The sequence below is a fragment of the Amborella trichopoda genome, chromosome 4, assembly GCF_054954075.1.
Source record: "Amborella trichopoda isolate Santa Cruz 75 chromosome 4, AtrichopodaSantaCruz75HAP2 v2.0, whole genome shotgun sequence".
In the NCBI taxonomy this organism is placed as follows: Eukaryota; Viridiplantae; Streptophyta; class Magnoliopsida; order Amborellales; family Amborellaceae; genus Amborella; species Amborella trichopoda.
The window spans coordinates 59766280-59786867 of NC_142339.1; the positions used below are offsets into that span (position 1 = coordinate 59766280).

At 41.1% G+C, this 20588-nt stretch overlaps 1 protein-coding gene and 1 long non-coding RNA gene across 5 annotated transcripts; both read right to left on the reverse strand.

Annotated features, from left to right (window-relative positions):
* Window positions 1–386: 386 nt before the first annotated feature.
* On the reverse strand, window positions 387–19080 carry LOC105420475 (RING/U-box superfamily protein). Of its 4 annotated transcripts, none has more exons than XM_011624229.3 (6): window positions 18455–19080; window positions 18048–18352; window positions 15774–15952; window positions 1917–2000; window positions 1165–1332; window positions 387–793 (listed from the first exon to the last, which is right to left on the reverse strand). In XM_011624229.3, exons 2-6 carry the CDS (start codon window positions 18337–18339, stop codon window positions 671–673), a joined length of 846 nt encoding a protein of 281 aa, XP_011622531.1. In that variant the 5' UTR covers window positions 18340–18352; window positions 18455–19080; the 3' UTR covers window positions 387–670. The 4 variants fall into 4 exon arrangements, with proteins under 4 accessions (XP_011622531.1, XP_088722342.1, XP_088722341.1 ...); XM_088866216.1 differs by having other exon boundaries at window positions 1165–1220; window positions 18455–19079; XM_088866215.1 differs by lacking the exon at window positions 18455–19080 and having other exon boundaries at window positions 1165–1220; window positions 18048–18452.
* LOC148782660 (uncharacterized) lies at window positions 16787–17779 on the reverse strand. Its single transcript, XR_016055109.1, has 2 exons — window positions 17455–17779; window positions 16787–17270 (listed from the first exon to the last, which is right to left on the reverse strand). It is a non-coding gene; the product is annotated as an uncharacterized LOC148782660 (long non-coding RNA).
* Window positions 19081–20588: the final 1508 nt, after the last annotated feature.

Genomic DNA, 20588 nt, shown 5'->3' on the forward strand with positions numbered 1-20588 from the left:
GTCAATGGGACTGGACACTTTGCCTATTCAATCTCTATATGACTAATATTTATAATTATAATAATAGTAACAATAGTAAATAAAATCATTTTAGAAGATTTGGAGATCGCAGAATCACAATTCTGCAGCCAGTGGACGGCCCAGATTGTTCTTTTGTTCTCCCAAGTGGATAGTGCGCATAGTTGCTTCCTTCCTTCTTAAGAAGTGGTCATTTGTGGAGAAGGAAAGAGGAGTGAATGGAAAGGAATAATAGTATATTCAACATGAGGACAACCGCATCGAGAAGCAACCAACCTTAATAATATCAAACCTTCATCATCCCACTAAGCTTATCATTCCGAGCATTCTCTCTCTCTCTCTCTCTTACATTTTGAGTGAACGGGATCTACATCAAAAGTTAACATCTTTATTCAGATATATACAACAGATAACCTTCTCGAGGGATGTCCACTAACAAGAGTGAGGGGAAAGAGACTCGTCCAAAAAGGGTACAACAAATAAAAAAAACAGAGCGTGAAGGGAAAGAGTGCGAGTGGTGCAAAATTTACATAGATATGGAGACATGCAAATGCGCCGTGCGTCTGTGGAAGCGAACGCATGTACCTATTCTCTCTTTTCCTCTCTATATATCTCTCATCTTCTTCTTTCTGTACAGCACAAAAGGGCACCACTACACATCCTGTCTACATACCGGGCACGACCCATGTCTGATAAGCCATTTGTCTACACATGACATATGAAATGTGTGGTGGCATGAAGGCAAGCTCCTTACTCTCTCTCCTTGTTGAACTTCCTGACAACAGCCACTATCACAACATGAGAACAACCCAACAAAACAAAAATCATTTTACCATGGATACGCCACTAATATTTTCCAGTGTTTAAAAACATGGGCTTGGGTGGAATCACGAGGTCCCGAGCCTGACTCAATCAGTCCAAATTAGGAGAGTCCAGAGTTTGACTGGGTATTTTTAAACAATAATGTATTAATTTGTTTGAAAAACCTCCAACCAGGGGCGAATCCCAAGGTTTTATCTTCGGACTTGCCAGGACTCCCATCCGAGCCACAACTCAAACAAGTCCCAAGATGAACCAGCAAATTTTTAAACACCGATCTTTCCCTTTCTCACATTAACTTCGTGAGTCTCGGATTGAAAGATGCACCTGCAAACAGATTGTGCAACTGATACTTTCTCCAGCGTCATCCTTGTTGTTCTCCTCTGTGATTACATGCCAAGGGAGCTTTTTCAGTGACTCCCCAGAGAGACCTTTCGATGCAACTTCTCCAAATATATCATAGATATCTTCATGACTTATATCCGCAAAGTTAAACTGCTCATTCATATTCACAAGCTCTTAAAATATTTAGCACATGGTTTCAATTGGGAAGTTCGGTTTCATAAGACTAAGAAAAGCCAGGCCAGAAGACAAAATGATCAAAACTTCATCACTGACAAGCACATGGTAAGACACTTGAAATCCTTGGTATTGAAAAGCATGAAAATCAGGAGAAAAATGTGCTCTCATTTGTTTGTTTTTTTTTGTACTCCTATCAATTAAAAGGATAGCATGTTTTTGGTTATATGCCTTTCACAGGTTCACTTAATGTGTTTTAAATGTATCTCCTTTTTCTTGGATAATGATTCAAGAAGCATTTCAGTTCGAAGAAAGTGGAAAAAGAAATAAAATATCAAAACTGAAAGTTTGATATTCGAGTGATAAAATAGGAGCAAAAATTAAATTTACACTTATCCGTTTAGGACAGATTCCTCCAGGTGTTTTAGCAGTGTCTCATGCAACAGTTTTAGACAGGCATCGCCACTTCCAACCATGCCAGGTCCAACACTGAAAAGTCTGCCACTATCTTTTAACAGACAAATTACAAAGCCATGATTAGGAAGAGATAGCCCACAAACCTGCCAGTGATATGATGTAAACATTGCAGGACCAAACTGCTCTTGAACAAACCTTCCATTAAGGAGCTCTTCTATAAAATCCGCCTGGAATACACAAATAAAAAATTGCATGAATGTACTTAATAATAGAAGCAGTTCAAAATTTAAGTAGACATAGAGAAGCTTTCTATGATAAATGGTGAAAGCATTGATCAGTAGCTGTATAGCAAAATCACAACTCAAAACCAGGATAAGAATCACATAAAAATTAGGAAGACCACTGCTTATACAATTGCATTCGTTAAGGGTGTGTTTGTGGTCAATGCCAGGTGTTTTATCAATTGCCATTAAACATGACTCAAAGTATTTTTTATAATGAGACAAAATGGATAGAGGGGCATATTTGCAGCATTTTTAAACAAACCGGGTTCGACATAGACAAGGACAAACACATTGTGGAGCACTTCCCAACCTAGCGTGTTCAAAAAGTAGAACTAAATGTATGTAGTCGTTCACCCAAACATGCCTTATGTTAATATTGTTTCACTGAGTTAGTTTCATATAGAGGAAAGGTAAGCGCACTGAAGTTGGACCTTTCATTTATATTTGAAAACTAGTGGGATTAACGTGCATCGCACGTAGAAATGAAATAAGCGATCTTATAAATAATCACGTAAATGTGCAATCAAGAGTAAGTAGATATGCAATAAGCATTCATGTAAAATAATTTCGTAAACATGCAATAGAATAATACATTGATATGAGATACCCGATCACGTAAATAATCACATGATTTTGCAATGGGAGAGTGAGTAGATATACAATGAGAATAGAAGAATATCAAATTATTCAAACAGCAAAAGAAGGCAATATCTTTCATATTGCTATTGTAGTAGTGTTAGCCATAGTTATAGATTTTAAAAAAAATTAAATAATTGGATAAACGTGTGAAAAAGGGATAGATAGGCCCTTGAAAGAAGATAAATTCTGATTGAAGAGATAATGAAATAGAATTGCACTAGGAGTTTAAAAATATTTTATCTAGAAACAATGCAAGACTTGAGGATTGAAAAGCATGGATTTCTAATTTCTTGTTCCTCATTGTTATACGTCATTTTTGACGTACTTGTATCCCCATGACGCATAAGGAGAGAGCCGGTAGTAACCTGGTCCCGCTGGGGCCAAAAACGCCGCTAGGCCACGGAACACTGTAGCAATAAGCATGATATTAGGAGACCTCCGAAAAAGTGTCAGAATGGCCTTAAATTGCATGAGGGTAGTTTTGGATGCCCTAAGGACACCCATAAAGTTTCGTCGCATTCCGACAAGTTTTAAGCCAATCAGGATGAAACTCAGTTTTCAAATCCAGTTCCCATCATGCTGAAAATGGATCATATAACTACAGCCCTATTTTATGGGTTTCAAAAGAGTATCAAACCACTGCCATTGGATCCCGAATGTCGAAAACCCCCCGAATACCAATTTCGACTCAATCAGACCCTCCTCGACCATTCTGGGCCTAACTTACCAAAAACAATGTGGGTTTTACACTATTGCGATGCAATCAAACCAGTTTCCATTAATGGAAACTGTGTTTTCTCATTGCGGGATAAATTTCAAGTGCTCATAACTTGCTCGTTTTGAGTCCAATTACGCTCAAAATCGGACACCAGCTAGATCTCGTCAATATGCTCATTTTGACATATGACGCGCATCATGGCATGGCTCGAAACGAGAGAATTCTTAGAGAGAAGATGGACTCAAAACTAGAAAATTCAGATTTAAAAAGAGAAACATCTCAATCTTTGAGAGGCTAAAGCTCAAGATCTCGATGTCAAATTCTCGCAAGTATGGGTTTGTTGCGACCGTGCTTCGAAGAGCTTCAGTTTGACATGTTTTTATATGTGATCGGAGGCCGGATGACACCGAATTTTGAGGTTGAAGAAGGCACATTTTTCTGGTCGCCGGAATCTCATTTTCTGACGACCTCCCAAATTTGGAATGTGCTCAAACGGAAACCAAAATGGATGAAATTTATCACAAAATGATCGTGATAGTATCCTCTTCAATTTTTTGTCAAAATGAAGTCTCGGAACATCACGGATCGTGCCAAATCGGTGGTCGAAGAATCAAAAGTTTATGAACTTGGCCGGATTTTAGGTTCTTCCTTAAAACTCCGTTCCAAGACGATCAATGGGTATCAAAATGTGCGTAATAATCCAAGCATCGATTCTACGACGTTTTATCGCTCGAATTGCCACCGAAAACGTCCGAAAATGCTCCTGGGGCCTAGCAATGGCAAAAGGCCCCTCATGGAGAGATGGTTTTGTCATTTCATGAAAAGTGCCTAAAGGTATTTTGGTCATTAATTCAAAAAATGGGATTAATATTTTTATTCCTTAAATGTATAATTTTCAACAATTCTAAAGGTTTTTGAGTATCCACCATTGTTTTGGGGTTACTCTATATAAGCATAGTGAAATCATTTGTAAATGAGTTTTGGAAATCAATTGAAAGAGCTTGAGAATTCTAAGAGCTTAGACTTCTTCTTTTGCTTTGATCCCAAATCCAAAACTCAAGGAGAGAGGAGAGAGAAACAATTCCTACATAGAGAAACTACCCCTAGGTACCCTCACTCCCTAGAACCTCAAAATTCTAACTTCCTAAAACTCCATACTCCCTACCCCATACACTCTAGCTACCATACACCTTAGGATTCCTAACTCCCAATCCTATTCCATACACCCTACACCCTACCTTAGCTTTCCTACATCCCAATCCTACTGCATACACCCTACACCCTACCTTAGCTTTCCTACACCCTACCTTCCATACACACTAGCCTAACCCATATACCCTAGCTTCCATGCACCTTACTTTATCCCAACCTACTTAAGTGCATACAACTAGAGCCTAGACCCTAGCCTCAACCCACAAGGACCAAGAACTCTCTCTTCTCCTTCTCTCTCTTCAACTCGGACCCAATTTGAGCCCTCTTTCACTCTTCTCTCTCTCTTCACTCGGACCCAGGGTGGGTCCAGGCTTCCCCCCTCTCTCTCTCTTTGTTCATTCTCTCGTCTAAAAAAAATCACGGACCCGCACCTAGGGCGGGCCTGGCTTCTCCCCCTCTCTTTTCTCTTACTCTCTCTACCTCTCTTGCCCAAGGTCACGGACCCGCGCCCTAGGTGGGTCCGACCCTCTCTCTCTACTCTCTCATCCTCCCTTACCCTCTCTCTCTCTCGCTCACGGTTATGGACCTGCACCTAAGGCGGGTCTGACCCTCTTTCGCCCTACCAGGTCCCGGACCCGCACCTAAGGCAGGTCCGTCCCTCTCCCTCTATATCCTACCCTCTCTTACCCTCTCTCACCCCCTTAGATGTACGGACCGCGTTATAGGCGGCTCCCTTCTACCCTCATCTCTATCCTACCCTCGCTGACTTCTACCTACCCCTCCAAGATGCATGAAGCCGCGCCATAGGCAGGTCCACCCTCTTTTCATCTCTTTAACTCTTCTCCCTCTCACTCTAATACTCCCCTCTCTCTCTAACTCATACCCTCACCTCTCATCCATCTATTCTTATTTCATTTCATTTTTTTATTATTCTCTCTTCACTCATCTCTTCTCTCACCCTTGAGTACTCGAGCCGGGGTCTTTTTGAGATAGTGTCTTAGGGTTCTAACTCTCAGGCTGTTGCTCTAACCATCAGTTCACATAGTGTTGTTAAGTCATAAGAGACATATTATCTTGCGCTCGATCACTCGAGCTGGGGTCATCCTAAAACAACTTTCTTAGAGTTTTAACCCTTGAACTACTCTAACCACCGGGTTACATAGTGTTCGAGCTGTGATAGATTTCTATATCTTCCACTCTCTTTTCTTCTCTCACTGGATCACTTTTAGGGGGCTCTTTGGGTTAGTGACTTAGTTACGAGCCATGTCTCGTAACTCCACTTTCCAATACCAAGGCTTTGAACCTAGTGCTTTCCCTTGTCTCCGGTAATACCTCTTAGGAGATGTTACGCTGGAAGGCTGCCCGATTCTCGGGTCATCCCTTCACTTCTTCCATCTCTTCTTCTTCTTCTTTTTACCTCTAAACCAAGCTCTCATCAACGCACTCTTATTCTTCTCTTTCTTATCTATTTTTCCCGTTACTCTAGCCTTTAAGACTAGAACTATTAACCCATAAAGTATATTAAGGGGAGGTTACCATAAGTGGATTCTGCCAGTAGTCCTTTACTGAGAATCAAAGTGAGATGTCGAGTTTAGAGAGAGGGCTGATTCAAAACGTGTTGTTGTACAGCCGGAGGGCTTTTGTAATTGGTCTAAGAGGGCTAAGGCCCGAACGCATTCCACAAACTCAACCGCGGTGAGGTAGGTGTTTGAGTCGACCTCTTTACCGCTTTAAAATCTTCTCACCAATGGAAATACCTATCCGCACACAGCATGCGAGGCGCACACGCGCACGTGGATTGAGCGGTTGTCTGAGAGGGGGTTCATCGAGCCCGGTTGTCAACCGCTTTCACATCCCATGTACGAGCTCGCCCTCGAGTTTGGACTCGGGGCAAAATCATGCCCCCCAGGGCAATGGAACATCGCCTCCCTTCTTTGAACAAAACCAAGCTTCCAAAGGTGACCCCTAGCTCCCTACTCCCGGGGCATCATGCCTTACCTGAACTAATTGACTTTGCCTTAGTCTCTTTAAGGCAGGCCAATCAAGCAGGAAGCCACGCCCAATTCTAGTTCTGGAAGCACATCTACTGGAGTTTAAGAATCAAGCAGCAAAAAGGTATAAAAGTGTTGCTCGTAAGAAAGAAGTCAGAGTCTTCCACCTCGAAAGACTTATTAAAAAAAAACCCGTTCTACCCGTTGCGAACTACAGTAGAACTGGAGATGAGCGGTATTGTTCAATGCTCAGTTGTTGAAGTGCGGGAAGATGAACCCAGCTCATCTGAACCACGGCCCCAAGGTCGTCTTGAGCCACAATCTATGGAAGTATGGCCCCAAGGCCATCATGTGCCTAGTCAGTTCGAGCCATGGCCCCAAGGCCATCTCACGCCATATCTACCTAAGTTACGGCCCCAAGGCCGTCAAGAGCCGATAATCACCCGATCATCATGGCAATCCCAAATCCAATTGGGGCAATCTGAACCCTTGTCCAGATAGAGGCACAAAGCGAACTAGAATTACTTCAACCATGGAACCGCTTAGTCTTGAAGAGCGAGCTGATGTGATGGTAGTCAATCAAGACGGTGATGGTCCCGAAGATCCAATGGCACGCTTTAATGAAACCTTGAACCATATCTTGGATAGGCTCAAAGACCTAGAAAGTGCTTGACCAATCAGGGCATCTTCTCACCAGGGAGCAAATTCCCCTCTTGCACCTCAGTTTGAAGAAGAACAACAAAGACCTCCACCTCCTCCCATAGCTCAAACCTCACGACCTCCAATTCCTCCGGTCCATCCTGATGCTCAACCCAATGTAGTCTCTCAGGTTATTTCCCCAACAGTCACATAGAAGGACATTCAAAATATGATCAATCGAAGTATTCAAGGCTTACAAATCTCAAAGGCTCATGAAAATGCCCATTACAAAAAGTCTTACCCGCCCTTCATTGATCAAGTCTCTTTTCCCTCAGGATACCAAAAAGGAAGACTACCTATCTTTGACAACGCCGTCTCACCCCAACAGCATGTGGCACACCTCATGTCAGCATTCCAAGAGTCAGCATCCGATCCCAGATTACTTCTTCGACGGTTTGTGGAAACACTAGCCGGCGGGCCTGCCTTTAAATGGTATGCACGTTTGTCCCTGAATTATGTCCACTTCTGAGAAGAGATGGAGCAGTTGTTCTACGAACGCTTTTATGAAGTTGAGCGAGAAGTTCGAGCCATAGAACTCCTCACCATGACTCAAGGGGTGAACGAGCCAGTGAATGAACACATCCAGAGGTGAAGAGACCTAGCGGTATACCAGAGCAACCCCATGCTCGAGATTGATGTTGTGCAAATGTGTATCAAGAACATGAAGAAGGAAATCTCCCTTCAAGGCGAAGCTTCTAATCCTACCACTTTCTCATACATGATCTCTAAGGCAGTAAAGTTTGAAAGCTTACTTAAACACCATGGTGGGACTTAGTCTCAGACCTCGGGGGGAGGTCAAGGTCAAACCTTCACTAATAACAGGTCCAACCCTCACACTGGTTATTAAAGAGATACATTCAGTGCAGCGGTTATCGCCACCCCCATTCTTCCCAAACCTCCTATTGCCAATGCACGTCTTAAGACATTGTATACTTCACGGGAGATAGCACAACTCAGGGGTCAAGGGGAACCCCAACAACGGCAACAACAACCTCAGGCTTATAAAAGGGTATCTCCACCACCAAATCTTTACCAGCCCAATTACTTTGAGCAGAGGCTGAACAAACAATATAGCTTTAATAAAGCTTGGCTACCAATCCTTTTGAAAATGTCGTTGGAACAATGTATGATAGTTCTTCCTGAGCCAAAGAGACCAAACCATGTGGGGCTCACCAATAACAAGAAATATTGCGCTTATTATTGGATGTTGAGTCATCCTGTTCAAGACTGCTTCCATCTCAAGAACCATATTGAAGCCCTGATTCAGAAAGGGCAGATTCATTTAGACAATCTTAGAAAAGCCTTCGAAACTGCTGAAGCTGCACATGTGGTCATAGTAAGAGAAGGACGAGTGCAGACTTTACGACCAGAAGAAGTACCATCTGACCTTCTTCTATACCTCTTCGCAATGATGGCGTTGCAAGGGTTGATTACCCCGCTCTCATCAAGACAATCTTTGGTGCCCATTCCACCAAGTGTGGGGCCATGAGATATCTCAGTGTTCGAGTTTCAGGACATTTGTACAAGAGTCCATAGCTGAAGGACAGACATTGTAAATGTACAGTCCGAAATCGTGCACCACCTAATCCAGTGACCCCTGAAAATGCCACCAAGGCACCTTCTACTTCTCATAGTGAAATGGAAGAAAAGGAAGCTCAATCAGATGAGTCTAAGAAGACAGGTGAAATAGTTGAGGCATCGCACATGATTACAATTCAAGAGGAACAGCCTCGGGGTGCCCCCATGGATGAAGTATCCCCCGACATGTTTCCTATCATTTTTGATATGCTCATACAACAAGAGATGATCCAGCCTTGCTTGCCTAAGAAGGTGAAGCACTTGAAGAACGAATGTAAGGATTTATGGTGCTCGTATCATCAGATAAAGGGACATGACCTATTTCAGTGTCCATCTTAAATGAGTTCATAAGAAATGGTGAAGGGTTCATAGATAATACACCACCTCCACGTCCAAAGGTCGTTCAAGAATTTGAAGCTTTGTTCCATAAGATGGTTGAAGAGGTTCATGCTCTTGGTCGTGAAACCCCGAAAGTTCCTATTCCCCAAGCCCCTATCGAAGTACCCAGGTCATGGCAGGAGCACCATGGCCGTGGTAAAATGAAAAGCCTCAAGAGAGAGGGAATTCGGCAAGCTCATGTGCTACCTATGCCACAAACTCGCAACATCGTACCTGTTAAAAAAAAAAAGAAAAGTAAGAGGTCTTCGAAAGCTCAACGTCGAAAAGCAAAATTGCCTCAACTACCAGTTGAAGCGGCATTCCTTCCCCCTATTCCCCCTCTTCCCACCTTGTATGACTTTATTCCAAGGCAAGTCCTTTTTGCTGAGGGTGGTCAATACATAACTATGAAAACTCTTCAAAACCCGTCCAGTAAGGGCGAAGACATTAAAAGCACCCCAGAACAGTCTAACAAAGGTGAAGACTCTAAAAGCAACCCTCAACGGTCCATGCAAGGTAAAGACCTTAAAGATCCCCCACACTTGTACACCAAAGGTTACAACGTTAAAAGATCCTCGATTACGTCCAATGAGAGTGAAGACGTTAAAAGCCTCTTTGAGTCCAATTCAAGTGATGACCCCAAAAGCGACCTGGTTCGGTTCAATTTAAGTGATGACCCTAAAAGCTCTGTCCCCTCTTCTATCCCTGATTCTTCAACCCTTCTTCTCTGTCAATACCTCTCTCTAAACTCACTTTGAAGTGTCCAAACTTTGAGGCTCTTGATGAAGAGCTCAAACTGTACAATACCAGCAAACAACATCGCAAGTAGCTAAGGAAGATGGTCGCTCAAAAGGCCGGATTCTTGAGCGTTGGAGATGCTATGGCTTTTGCTGCCAAAAAGGACAAGCGTTGTCCTACTCCAGAAGAAGTATTCAATCAGCTTCTAAACTCGAAGCCTAAGAAGAAGTCTCAATGGTCTATAGAGACCGACTTGGGGAAATTTTGGAAGAACTCGAAAGGAGAAAGTTCTTCAAATTATGAAGCATGCCACATGTTGGTTTTTCATGAGGGAAGCACAATAGCTGCAGTTGACCAAATGCGACTGCGATAAGGAAAGAGACTTAATCCAATTCAAAGATCAACTCTACCTAAACTCCTAAAATGCCCCAGACCACCACTAGTTCCATATCCAAATTCACCTATTCCCACACAAGAACCACCCCCTCTTCTAAAATACCCGGGACCACCACCAATCCCTTACCCAAATCCTTCACCCTCCTTCCTCAAAATTCCTGAACCATCACATCCTTCATCTTGCCCTGTCATACCGACACCTACTCTGGCTGCACAGCCAAGCCAACCTCTCTTCCTCTTCCGACAACTACAACCGACCCTGCTTTGGCGGCTATAGCAAACCCTTCCCCTTCAAAAACCACTCCATTACCACCTGTCCCTCCAAAACTAGTGGTGAACCAAGGAGTCGTCTTTCCTGAAGCCGACAAAGTTAAATATGATGTGATTGGGCACTTGAGGAGACTACTAGCTCTCTTAAGAGTCTATGAAGCTCTTATGTTATCAATTGACTTTCGAATGGCTCTGGTGCAAACTCTTTCCCTGCCTAAAGTATATGAGACTGAGATTGAGCGAATTGAGGTAGACCCTGCAATCATTAACAGTTGCATGACTATCACTTTCTTTGATGATGACCTTTAGTTGAGCGAGAGATTTCATAACCAGCCTCTCTTTGTGATTGGTGAACTGCATGCATGCCCAATCAATCAGATCATGCTGGATGAAGGATCAGCATTGAATCTTATGCCTAAGAAAATACTCACTCGGATCGGGATAGGCGTTGAGCAGCTCGAGCCAACGAGCTTGACAGTTCGGGGATTCAACCAGTCGAGAGAGAAACCGACTGGTTTGTCCGTCTCAAGCTCAAAATTGGAGATTTGAATGCTTCCACACTGTTTTATGTGATACTTCTTACAACATTCTTCTGGGTCGTCCCTGGCTACATGATCATGGGGTTGTTCCATCTACACTCCATCAATGCTTCAAATATAGTCGAGATGGAAGGCAACACACGATTTATGCTGATAAAAGATTGTTTCCCATTGCTGAGTCGCACTATGCTGATGCGAAGTACTATTTCACAGATCCTATGCGATCTCAAGAGCTAATGTTGCCTATGAAAGCCACTACGAACCCTAACATGAGAGAGACTGTTGAAACCTCTCATGAAGATGTTGAGGATATGGTGGGATCACTTAATCACATGTTTCAAGAAGAGAAGAGGGGTGTAAAAGTGATTCCCTTGACCCCCATTGATGGAAATTTACCAAGTTCTCCAGTGGAAGTGATGACTCAAAGTCATAAAGGGGAAGCCTCATCCTACCTCACCTTCACAAGAACCCATTACAATGGTGGCTCAAACTGAGCAAGTCATGAAAGAAGAAATCACTGGCTTGACCACTCTAACACCGACAGTAACTTATGCTCATGGTGACGTGAAAGTGTTACGCATCCCCATTCCCTTTATAGAAGCTAACGTTGCTCGTCGAGCTGAGACTGACCAGATAGTTGACCAAAAGGTCTTGCACATTCCAGTCTCTCTAAGAGAGGTGAATGATGCTTACCTTACTCCCCAAGTCAACTATACACCAAATCAACCCAAGGTGTTGCAGATACCAGTGGTTTTGCATATTGAGGAGGATGATGCTCACCTCATACCACCAACCCCTTTCCAGCATGACCATTTCAAGGTCTTGCAAATCCCCAAGGTCTTCCATATCCCAGCCCTCCAATGGGAGGAGGATAATGCTTACCTCACCTCTTCAGCTCCATATCAGCAAAGCCGCCCTAAAGTCTTGCAAAGCCGCCCTAAAGTCTTGCAAATCCCCGAGGTCTTGCATGTCCTAATCCCTGAAAGGGAGGAGGATAGTGCTTACCTCACTCACCAAGCCAGCTACATGCATGACCCTCAAAAGGTCTTGCACTTCCCAACCCCTGTCATGGAGACCCAGGTTGCTAATGAAAACATGACATATAGTCCTCTTTCCCTCTCCAATGACTTCATTGGTACTCCCGAACAACGATATGAAGTTTAAAGAAAAGCTATTATTGCTGAGTTGAAAGAGCAGGTTCAAGATTTACTCAATCAGGTCGAAACCATAAGGAAGGGAAAAGTTAGGGTGAAGGAAGTGTCACCTCCAAGTTCTTTTTCAGTCCCTCTACCTGGTTTCATTCTAGAAACCAGGAATGCTGGTGCTCCAAAGAACTCTCAGGGTTTCTCTTCTACAGATGCCTCAGTGTTACCGCAATGGGATCTTTATAGTCCCAAAGCTCATCAGATTATGAAGAAAATGGACTATGAACCGATAAGAAATCAGGGGTTAAAAGACAGTAAAGGGATGCTAACACCCTTTGCAGTTATCGAGACCACAACATCTCAGCATACCCAAAAGAAGGGCCTTGGATATTCGGGGCACACTGGGCTACCTCCCAGATCACTCTTGACTGAGCAAATCTTACATGTGACGGTATCTCAAGAACCGCCATTATCTCCCCTTGAACAATCCTTCCTTGAGGAGTCTATTCCCCTGGAGTCTCAAGAAGAAGTAGAAGTTGCCCAAACTTCTCAAGAACCTAAGGGTTCAGGAATGAAGGAAATAAAAGAAGAATTGCTAGTCATCAAGCAAAAAGTTGAAGTTCTTAAAGCTGATGAAGGAACTTCTAACCCCTTACCCCTTGACGAGGAGGAAATAGAAGAGGTACTGGAAGTCTTCGAAGATGGTGGTCAAGCCACAACTGATGATTTAGAAGAGGTAAACTTGGGTGATGAAACTGACCCAAGGCCAACCTTCATCTCAGCTATTATGCCTCCTAAAGAGATGCCCGGTCGAGACCCCAATGTCACAGTTCATATGTTAGGGATTGATCCATCCTTTAAGCATGTTAAGCAAAAATCAAAAAGGTTCCGAGCTGATCTTGAGACACAGATTGAGGCTGAAGTGAACAAGCTTAAGACAACAAATTTCATCGAAGAAGTCAAATACCCAAGGTGGTTGGCCAATGTTGTACTAGTCGAGAAGAATAATGGTCAGATCCGAGTCTGTATTGACTTCCGTGATTTGAATGTAGCTTGTCCTAAAGATGACTTTCCCCATCACTTCACTGAAATACTGATTGATTCAACAGCCAATTGCCAGCCCTTCTCCTTCATGGACGGTAATTCAAGTTATAACCAGATAAGGATGGCACCTGAAGATGAAGAGTCTACTACCTTTCTAACTCCCAAAGGGGTTTTCTGCTATACGGTGATGCCCTTCAGTCTCAAGAATGCCGGAGCCAGCTACCAAAGGGCTATGACCACTATCTTGAAAGATATGTTGCATAAAGAAGTGGAATGCTACGTAGATGATCTCGTAGTAAAGTCCAATGAGAGAAGCAATCATATCCAAAATCTTGAAAAAGTCTTTGAAAGACTTCGTCTGCACCAACTCAAGATGAATCCCTTGAAGTGTGCCTTTGGTGTCAAATTGTTGATCTCGTAGTAAAGCACACTTCAAGGCCTTGAATCACTCAGGAATAACTCACAAATAAGTCCAAAAAATTATAGCGTTCCTTAGGCTACAGTCAACCATTAGCCATCTAGTTGCTTAAGGGAGGTCAAGGATTGGAAAGTTATCAAATTGCTTGAAGCCTGCTTTAAGAGCAGTGGGTTGGTGCTTCAGGCAAAATGGTGAAGTCTTGAGGTATTTTCTAGAAAGATATGCACATACGAATATTTGTACCATTTTCCCCCTTTTTGTTGTGCCATCTTTCTTTTTTCTTTGATCGCTTGGATGAGATCTACATGTGTGCAAAATTTAGGGTCCAACAAACCCCTCTAGCACAAAGTGGCTTATGCTACAATCTAAGCCTGTGGGCTTATAGAATCTTTTTATATACATAATACATACATATCAGGTTTTGTTTGAAGAGGCCAAAGAATTTGCCGAAGCAGACCCTGGTTTGGTTTGGAGTTTGGAAAGTGGTTTGCTTCAATTTGGATGGAGGAGCTGCAGACAACGGCCTCTTACAGCAAAAGCTAAGGGAATCAACTAACATTGCTCCTCTCAAGTCTGTGCTGAAAACACATCATGCTAATGTCATCCCTCTAGCACTTATAGGGATTCAAATTTCTCTGTTACACCAAGTGGATTTCTAATATACAATAGATAGGTTATCCAGACAGATATTAAGGTGAAACTCAGTTCCAACATTTGAATCATTGTCACAAGGTGTTTTGCCCTAGGGCAACCACCACACCCCGTACATTACCAAGGGTTTTCATTTTGACTTCTATGTTATCACTTATTCAAGTTTTGCTGATAACAACTTGAAGGATATTGCATGAAATAAAGGAATACAAGAAAAAGGAAAATCCTCTCTAAATCTTGGGTGTTTAGGGCCTTTAAACACCATTAATATGTTTGGGAGCTTAAAAAAACATAGCAAAAAAACAAAATGACCAACATACTAGGTCAGAATCTTAAAAGTTCAACCTTGAACACCAGCTTTGTCAGAATTAAGGTTGTAAGGGTGGACTGTACCAGTAGGTCTGGTCCCTTGTTCAAAAGGTCATACTGGCAAATGTGGTAGGTCATACTGGCAAATGTGGTCTACTCAGGTCTTTTTAACACCATTATAAGCAAGATGAAACCCAAAAATGGGAAGGGACAAGTCCTTTATAAATCAAGCAGGTCAGAGTTTGTCACACAAGTCTTTGTAAATGGTGTGAGAGTCAGCAATAAAATTCTGTATCTTGATACAAATGGTGTTGTGCACCATGCCTCCAGTAAGTTTCAGGTAAACTATGAGTCTGATTGGTTCTTTAAGCTTTCTAGATACCGCAATAGTGACTTCACATAAGAGATGTGCTAAAGCATGTACTAACTAGATGCTCTCTTCACATAGGAAAGGTAACATGCCAAGGGCTCAAGGCCATAGAAACAAGCCTGGGTGGTAGCAAAACGAAGAAGCAAAACCCCAAAGAAAAGTCACAACAGAATATAAACAAATATTCATAAATAATTACTTAAAATATGGAGAAATAATACATCCGATTGCAGAAATGAAATTTTAAAAAGTGGCCAATTCATGAATCGGAAATAGGAGAGATATAACACAGTGAAAAGTTTCAGACAAAGAAACAATGGGTTGAAATACTGATCTCAATAAGAGATACATCCATCATGGATTCAATGGCTATGAGTGAAGCATGAGCACAGCGCAGAGCACTCAATTGTTGTAACCCCTTCAAATTTCATTACTTGGAAAACCAGGTAAACAGAGGTAAGATCATGTGATTTGAATACCCATGTAAAAAATAAACTTCAGGCCTGGAGATATGCCCAGAAAAGCCCCATATATGACCAAAAATTGAACCAAATACGTTTAATGCTATTCTTGAGCTTGGAGAATATACCAATATATGTCCACACTGCCAATATTAAATAAATTTATGATGAACCAAAAAGCAGCTAAAGTGACAAATTTTAATGAGTCCATCACACTAACCATTGATGATGAATTCCGAGAACCAGATCTCTCAGAGTACCAATAAGCACGGGAAGCCTCCAAAACTTCAACAGAGAGAACAGCACCAGCAACAGCCCCTAATCCAGCTCCCCGGAGAACACCACTATCAGAAGCACGGCCGGCCAATGCACCAGTGACTGCTCCTGTGAATGCTCCAGCTGCAAACAATGAAAATCATTAATAGTAACCAAACATGGTATCTGAAGATTATTTAATAGTCCGTGTTATATAGCCATTTCGTCTAAGCCAAAAGAAAAATTATATTACAGTCATCATTCCAATTAGAGGACATATGAAATGAAACATAGAAATTACAAGTACCATGAGTGTGGCCACAATGACAGGTGAGTTAAAATCCATGGGTAATGAACTAATGATCCCTCCCCTGGGTTACATCTTGGACCAATCTGAGTATGAGAGAGCTTGAGAAACAGATAGGCTTTCTTTTGAATTTTCAAATAGATGCCTCGTTCATTACCATGGGATCTTTATGTACGAGACAGGTGGGAGCAGACAATAATTATAGAAATTTACTTGCAAAGGGAATGAGTCAAATAGCATGCTTGATGATATAATGTAGAGACTTTTGCGCTAGATACAACAAAATTCAGAACTGATCTTTTTCTTTTTTTCTGGTAAGCCGAAAGCTAAAGAATGACTTAAACTGACAGGTAATCTTGCTCAACAAGAAAAAAAAGATCCGTCAAAGGCATGAGGCATTGATGAGAGTGAAATGATTTAGCATCAAATTCAGAGAGTCAATATACATAAAATTTTCAGTGGTCTATGCATATGACCATCCAACATGAGAAGCTACTTCGACATTATGAAATTGCTGATGATTGTTCTAGGGGATGCACTCCAAATATGAGTTGTTCCTGAAAACTCAAATAATATACCTTTTTAGTTATGGACCCAGTTTAACAAGTCCGAGGAAGCAATAAATTACTGGATGAAAGCATTAACCAAAAAATATTTTTTAGTTTATAATCTTTATTTTTATGGATGAGTGAGATTTATCCTTAAAGAAAAGCAAAAGAGTTAAAGAAATGCCCTGAAAGATTCTATCTTTTGAGTGGCTGTGAGGCAATGAAAATCTTCACTCTATTTCTGAGCATTGTTTTGGCGATATTTACAAAACATAGATATTGTTATTCCTCTCTCCTCTCTCCAAAATCCCTTGACATAATAACCAAGGTATGAGAGAAGCAACAATTTTCCACAATACCAATAAGACACTGAAAAGGCCAGAGAAAAAGATACAGATTGATCTCACATGATCTTCATATGAACGACCTCCCTACACGAGATACAGAGTTTGGCAAGTGGATACACTGATACTTGAGGTTAAGCTCAATCTTCTCCAAAGTCCTTATGCATCCAAAGGCCAAGACCGTTGGGAAACCTAGGATGTTGTAGAAGAAACAATAATGGGAAGGATCAACATCAACAGCATCAAGTGTCATACAAAATGACCTGAGAATGGAGAATTCAAAGGCTGTAATGATATGTTAACAATACACCAACGCTCGGATATGACCGTCAGTGTCAGACACGTATCGGAAGTGTCATACATGTAAATCCCCAATCAAGACATGGAGCTGAATTCTACATACGGTTTTTATAATTACTAAAACAGCTACAAGATATTAGTTCTTACGGATTTCCTCCCATCTGTCAGGCACGACAACCTCGTGAACAATATTCGCTTCTCTCCTTAGTGAAACCAAGGATGAAGCTTTTTCATCAATTTGGACCCCTGGCATTCACTTTTTCGAGTAATGTTGAAGTTTGTTTAAGAATCTGTTATGGATAGTTTTCCAACTCGCTCAGTATTAATATAAAAGATACTTTACATCTTCCACCCAAAGCCATGCATTACTTTATTCTTCTTTATTGAAAATCCAGGGACCCATTCAATCTCTTTTTAACATTTTCTGTAATTCATTTGCCTTAAACCTACATCTTTTTCACCTCGATCGTATCTGCATGTATCACCAAATAAATAAAGATGGAGTTACAAGTATTTCATTGTCATTTTTTTCATACGTATCAACCCTTCCCAGAGAGTAATTGAAGCTATACAATTGAAACAGGCTACTGCTAGCATCCACAACTTTAGTGGAAGACAGAAAATAAAAGTGCGACACGGCTACAAAATGGAAGAAAAAAAAAAAAACAGAACCTTCAATTTCCCCAGCCAAACAAAATGCCCCTCTCGAATGAAAGAATTGGTGGTCTAGATACAGTTACCTATAGCAAAAATTCCAGTAAGAGCTCCAGAAAGTGCACCAGCAATCAAGCCTGGGAGATAAAAACGAGAACTGTCTCTCTGCTGTCTCACCCCATCGTCAGCCCTCGCAGGGGCAGAAGTTGAAGAAGAAGAGAAAGGCACCACAATTGGATTCGGAGCCACCCCTGGATTCTGCATCATCATCATTGTCGTCACTGAAGAATTAGCATAGGGTGCGCCGCAGAGGGTACAAGAGCGGGAGTCGTTGTCGTTGTTCCTAAAGGTACACCAGTCACAAATCCATACCGCCATCTCATCCTCTGCTCTGCAGGGGATAGGAAATGGGAATAATGATCATAAAATTCTCAGCTCCTCTCCCCTCCGCTCCGCTCCGCTCTGCTCAAATTGATAATGATAGATCACTCACCGATTGGGATGAAAGTCTCGTGGATTCTATGATGAATCTAAAAGCTTGAGATCGGAAAAGGTAGTGGTGAAAAAATCTCATCTACGTGGCTTTGGGGCTTTTAATATATCACATGCTGCTGGTACAAGGTAAAATGAAATAGCACGCTCGTAACGGAGAGATCAAATAGCTTTAAGGGCGGCTTCACGACTCATGAAGAGAGATTCCAGTTTTGACAAATGATCGGAGATTGTACCTTCCTTTGGACTTGAGCCTTTTTATATTACCATAACGTTACAACCTTAACAAGGCGCACCTCCAAATTTTACCGCTGATGTAAAAATAGTTTTAATATTATTTTAAAATCTACTAATTATAAAATTTTAAACTCTAAAAATAATTAAAATCAAGTAGATATATAAATATATGAAAATCTTAAAAATTGTCGATCTAGATAATGTGTTGTAAGGTGCTTCTCTCAAAATCTTTTATTTTTTCATAATCATACAACTCGACGATGTCTAGATAATCAATTAGAGAGTTTTTCAATATCAAAATAACTTTTTCTAACGGATTTTTGAAGTGCATTTTGGAATTGCATCCTTCCATGAACTTCTTCCTTTTTTTACAGATGGAATGGAAGGACAAGTGTTAAAGATGGGTGATGAAATAAATGGGGAAGGTGGAAGTGAAGGGGCCGGCAAAGTTATGCTTCGCATTGGGCCACGTGTTCCCCGTGAGTGGCAAGTTGCTTTTGAAATCACTTGTTCGCACAGTTTTACTCTTACTCGGTCATTAAAAATATATCTGATGGGCACGGAATGCCCAATCCGACTTACAAATCCGTCGTTTATGTCAATATATAGAAAATTGTTCGGGTGAACCAGCGATTTGTGATAGGAAATGGCATTTTGTTACAATAAAAATGTCGATTTATGGATTCGAATAGGTTTTTTTTGTCGATTCATTATTTTTTTCGTGCATTAAAACAATGATCTGGACTGATTTTTGCGATGCTCGCATAGTTTGGTATAATAATTATGATATATCATTCAAAAATTCCATATTCGTAGAAAAACCTGTTTACAGTTCCATATATGTGTCAATACTTGTTCCTTTGCCCAGAAAGAGAAAGAAATAGAAAACTAAAAATGAGCATCGATTCACAAATGAGGGTAAAATCTTCAAACTACGGGAGGAATGACCACAAAAAAATAACCCTCTTTATTAATAACTTGGGCCAAATACTCTGCGGTCCCAACAAGTGGTACCGAATACCTGAGATCGCAAACCAAAAAGACCATATCAATATATTTGAACTAATGCTCCAACAAATCAGTGCTCCCTCTTAAAGGGGCGTTGTTTTATTTTTTATTTTTGATAGAATAGTTTAGCATTTTGAATCTTGCACACAAAACCAACGGCTTTTTTTGGGAAAAAGTATTTCCCCAACGGAATCTATTATACCTACTTTTGGTTAGCAACACTCTCTTTCATGCGCAAGGAAGCAACCGCATAGGTATTGTTTTAGCTTGTACGAGATTTTGTGATGTTCTCAATTAATTAAGTGCAATTTTTCTTTTCTAAAGTTAAATTTTAATCTTCTTTTTTTCTTTCACTCCTTTCCAAAAGCTAATTTTCTATAAACCGTGAGAATAATAATAACTTAATCTAATTAGTGTCATCGTATTTCTTTGCCATGGGAGGGAAACTTAACATGACTTTCTTTCTCCATTTTAGTGTAACCATAAGAGGAATGCCTTTTGATAACCAGCTAATACCCAACATTGATTCTCCCCCATTTGATTTATCAATAAAAGAAACTCATCCTCTCATTTGGGATCAATACATGGATTTCCCTTTATATATCTCACCGTTCTATCACAAACTGTATGCATGAGGATTGTGACCTCCGTGTAACAAAACTTATTCCATTAGTAAATAAGTCATAGATAGATATATATAATAATTTCGAATTTCATGACACACTCCAAAGCATCAAATTTGATTAGAAATAATTGTGATCCCCTTATAACAAAACGAAAAAAACCTTATAGTATACAATCCCTAATATTAAATATTCCTCAATTTGTATGCCATTCAAATGCCTTCTAATTTTCATATTATAAGCTCATGTGTGAATTTTTGTGTTCTC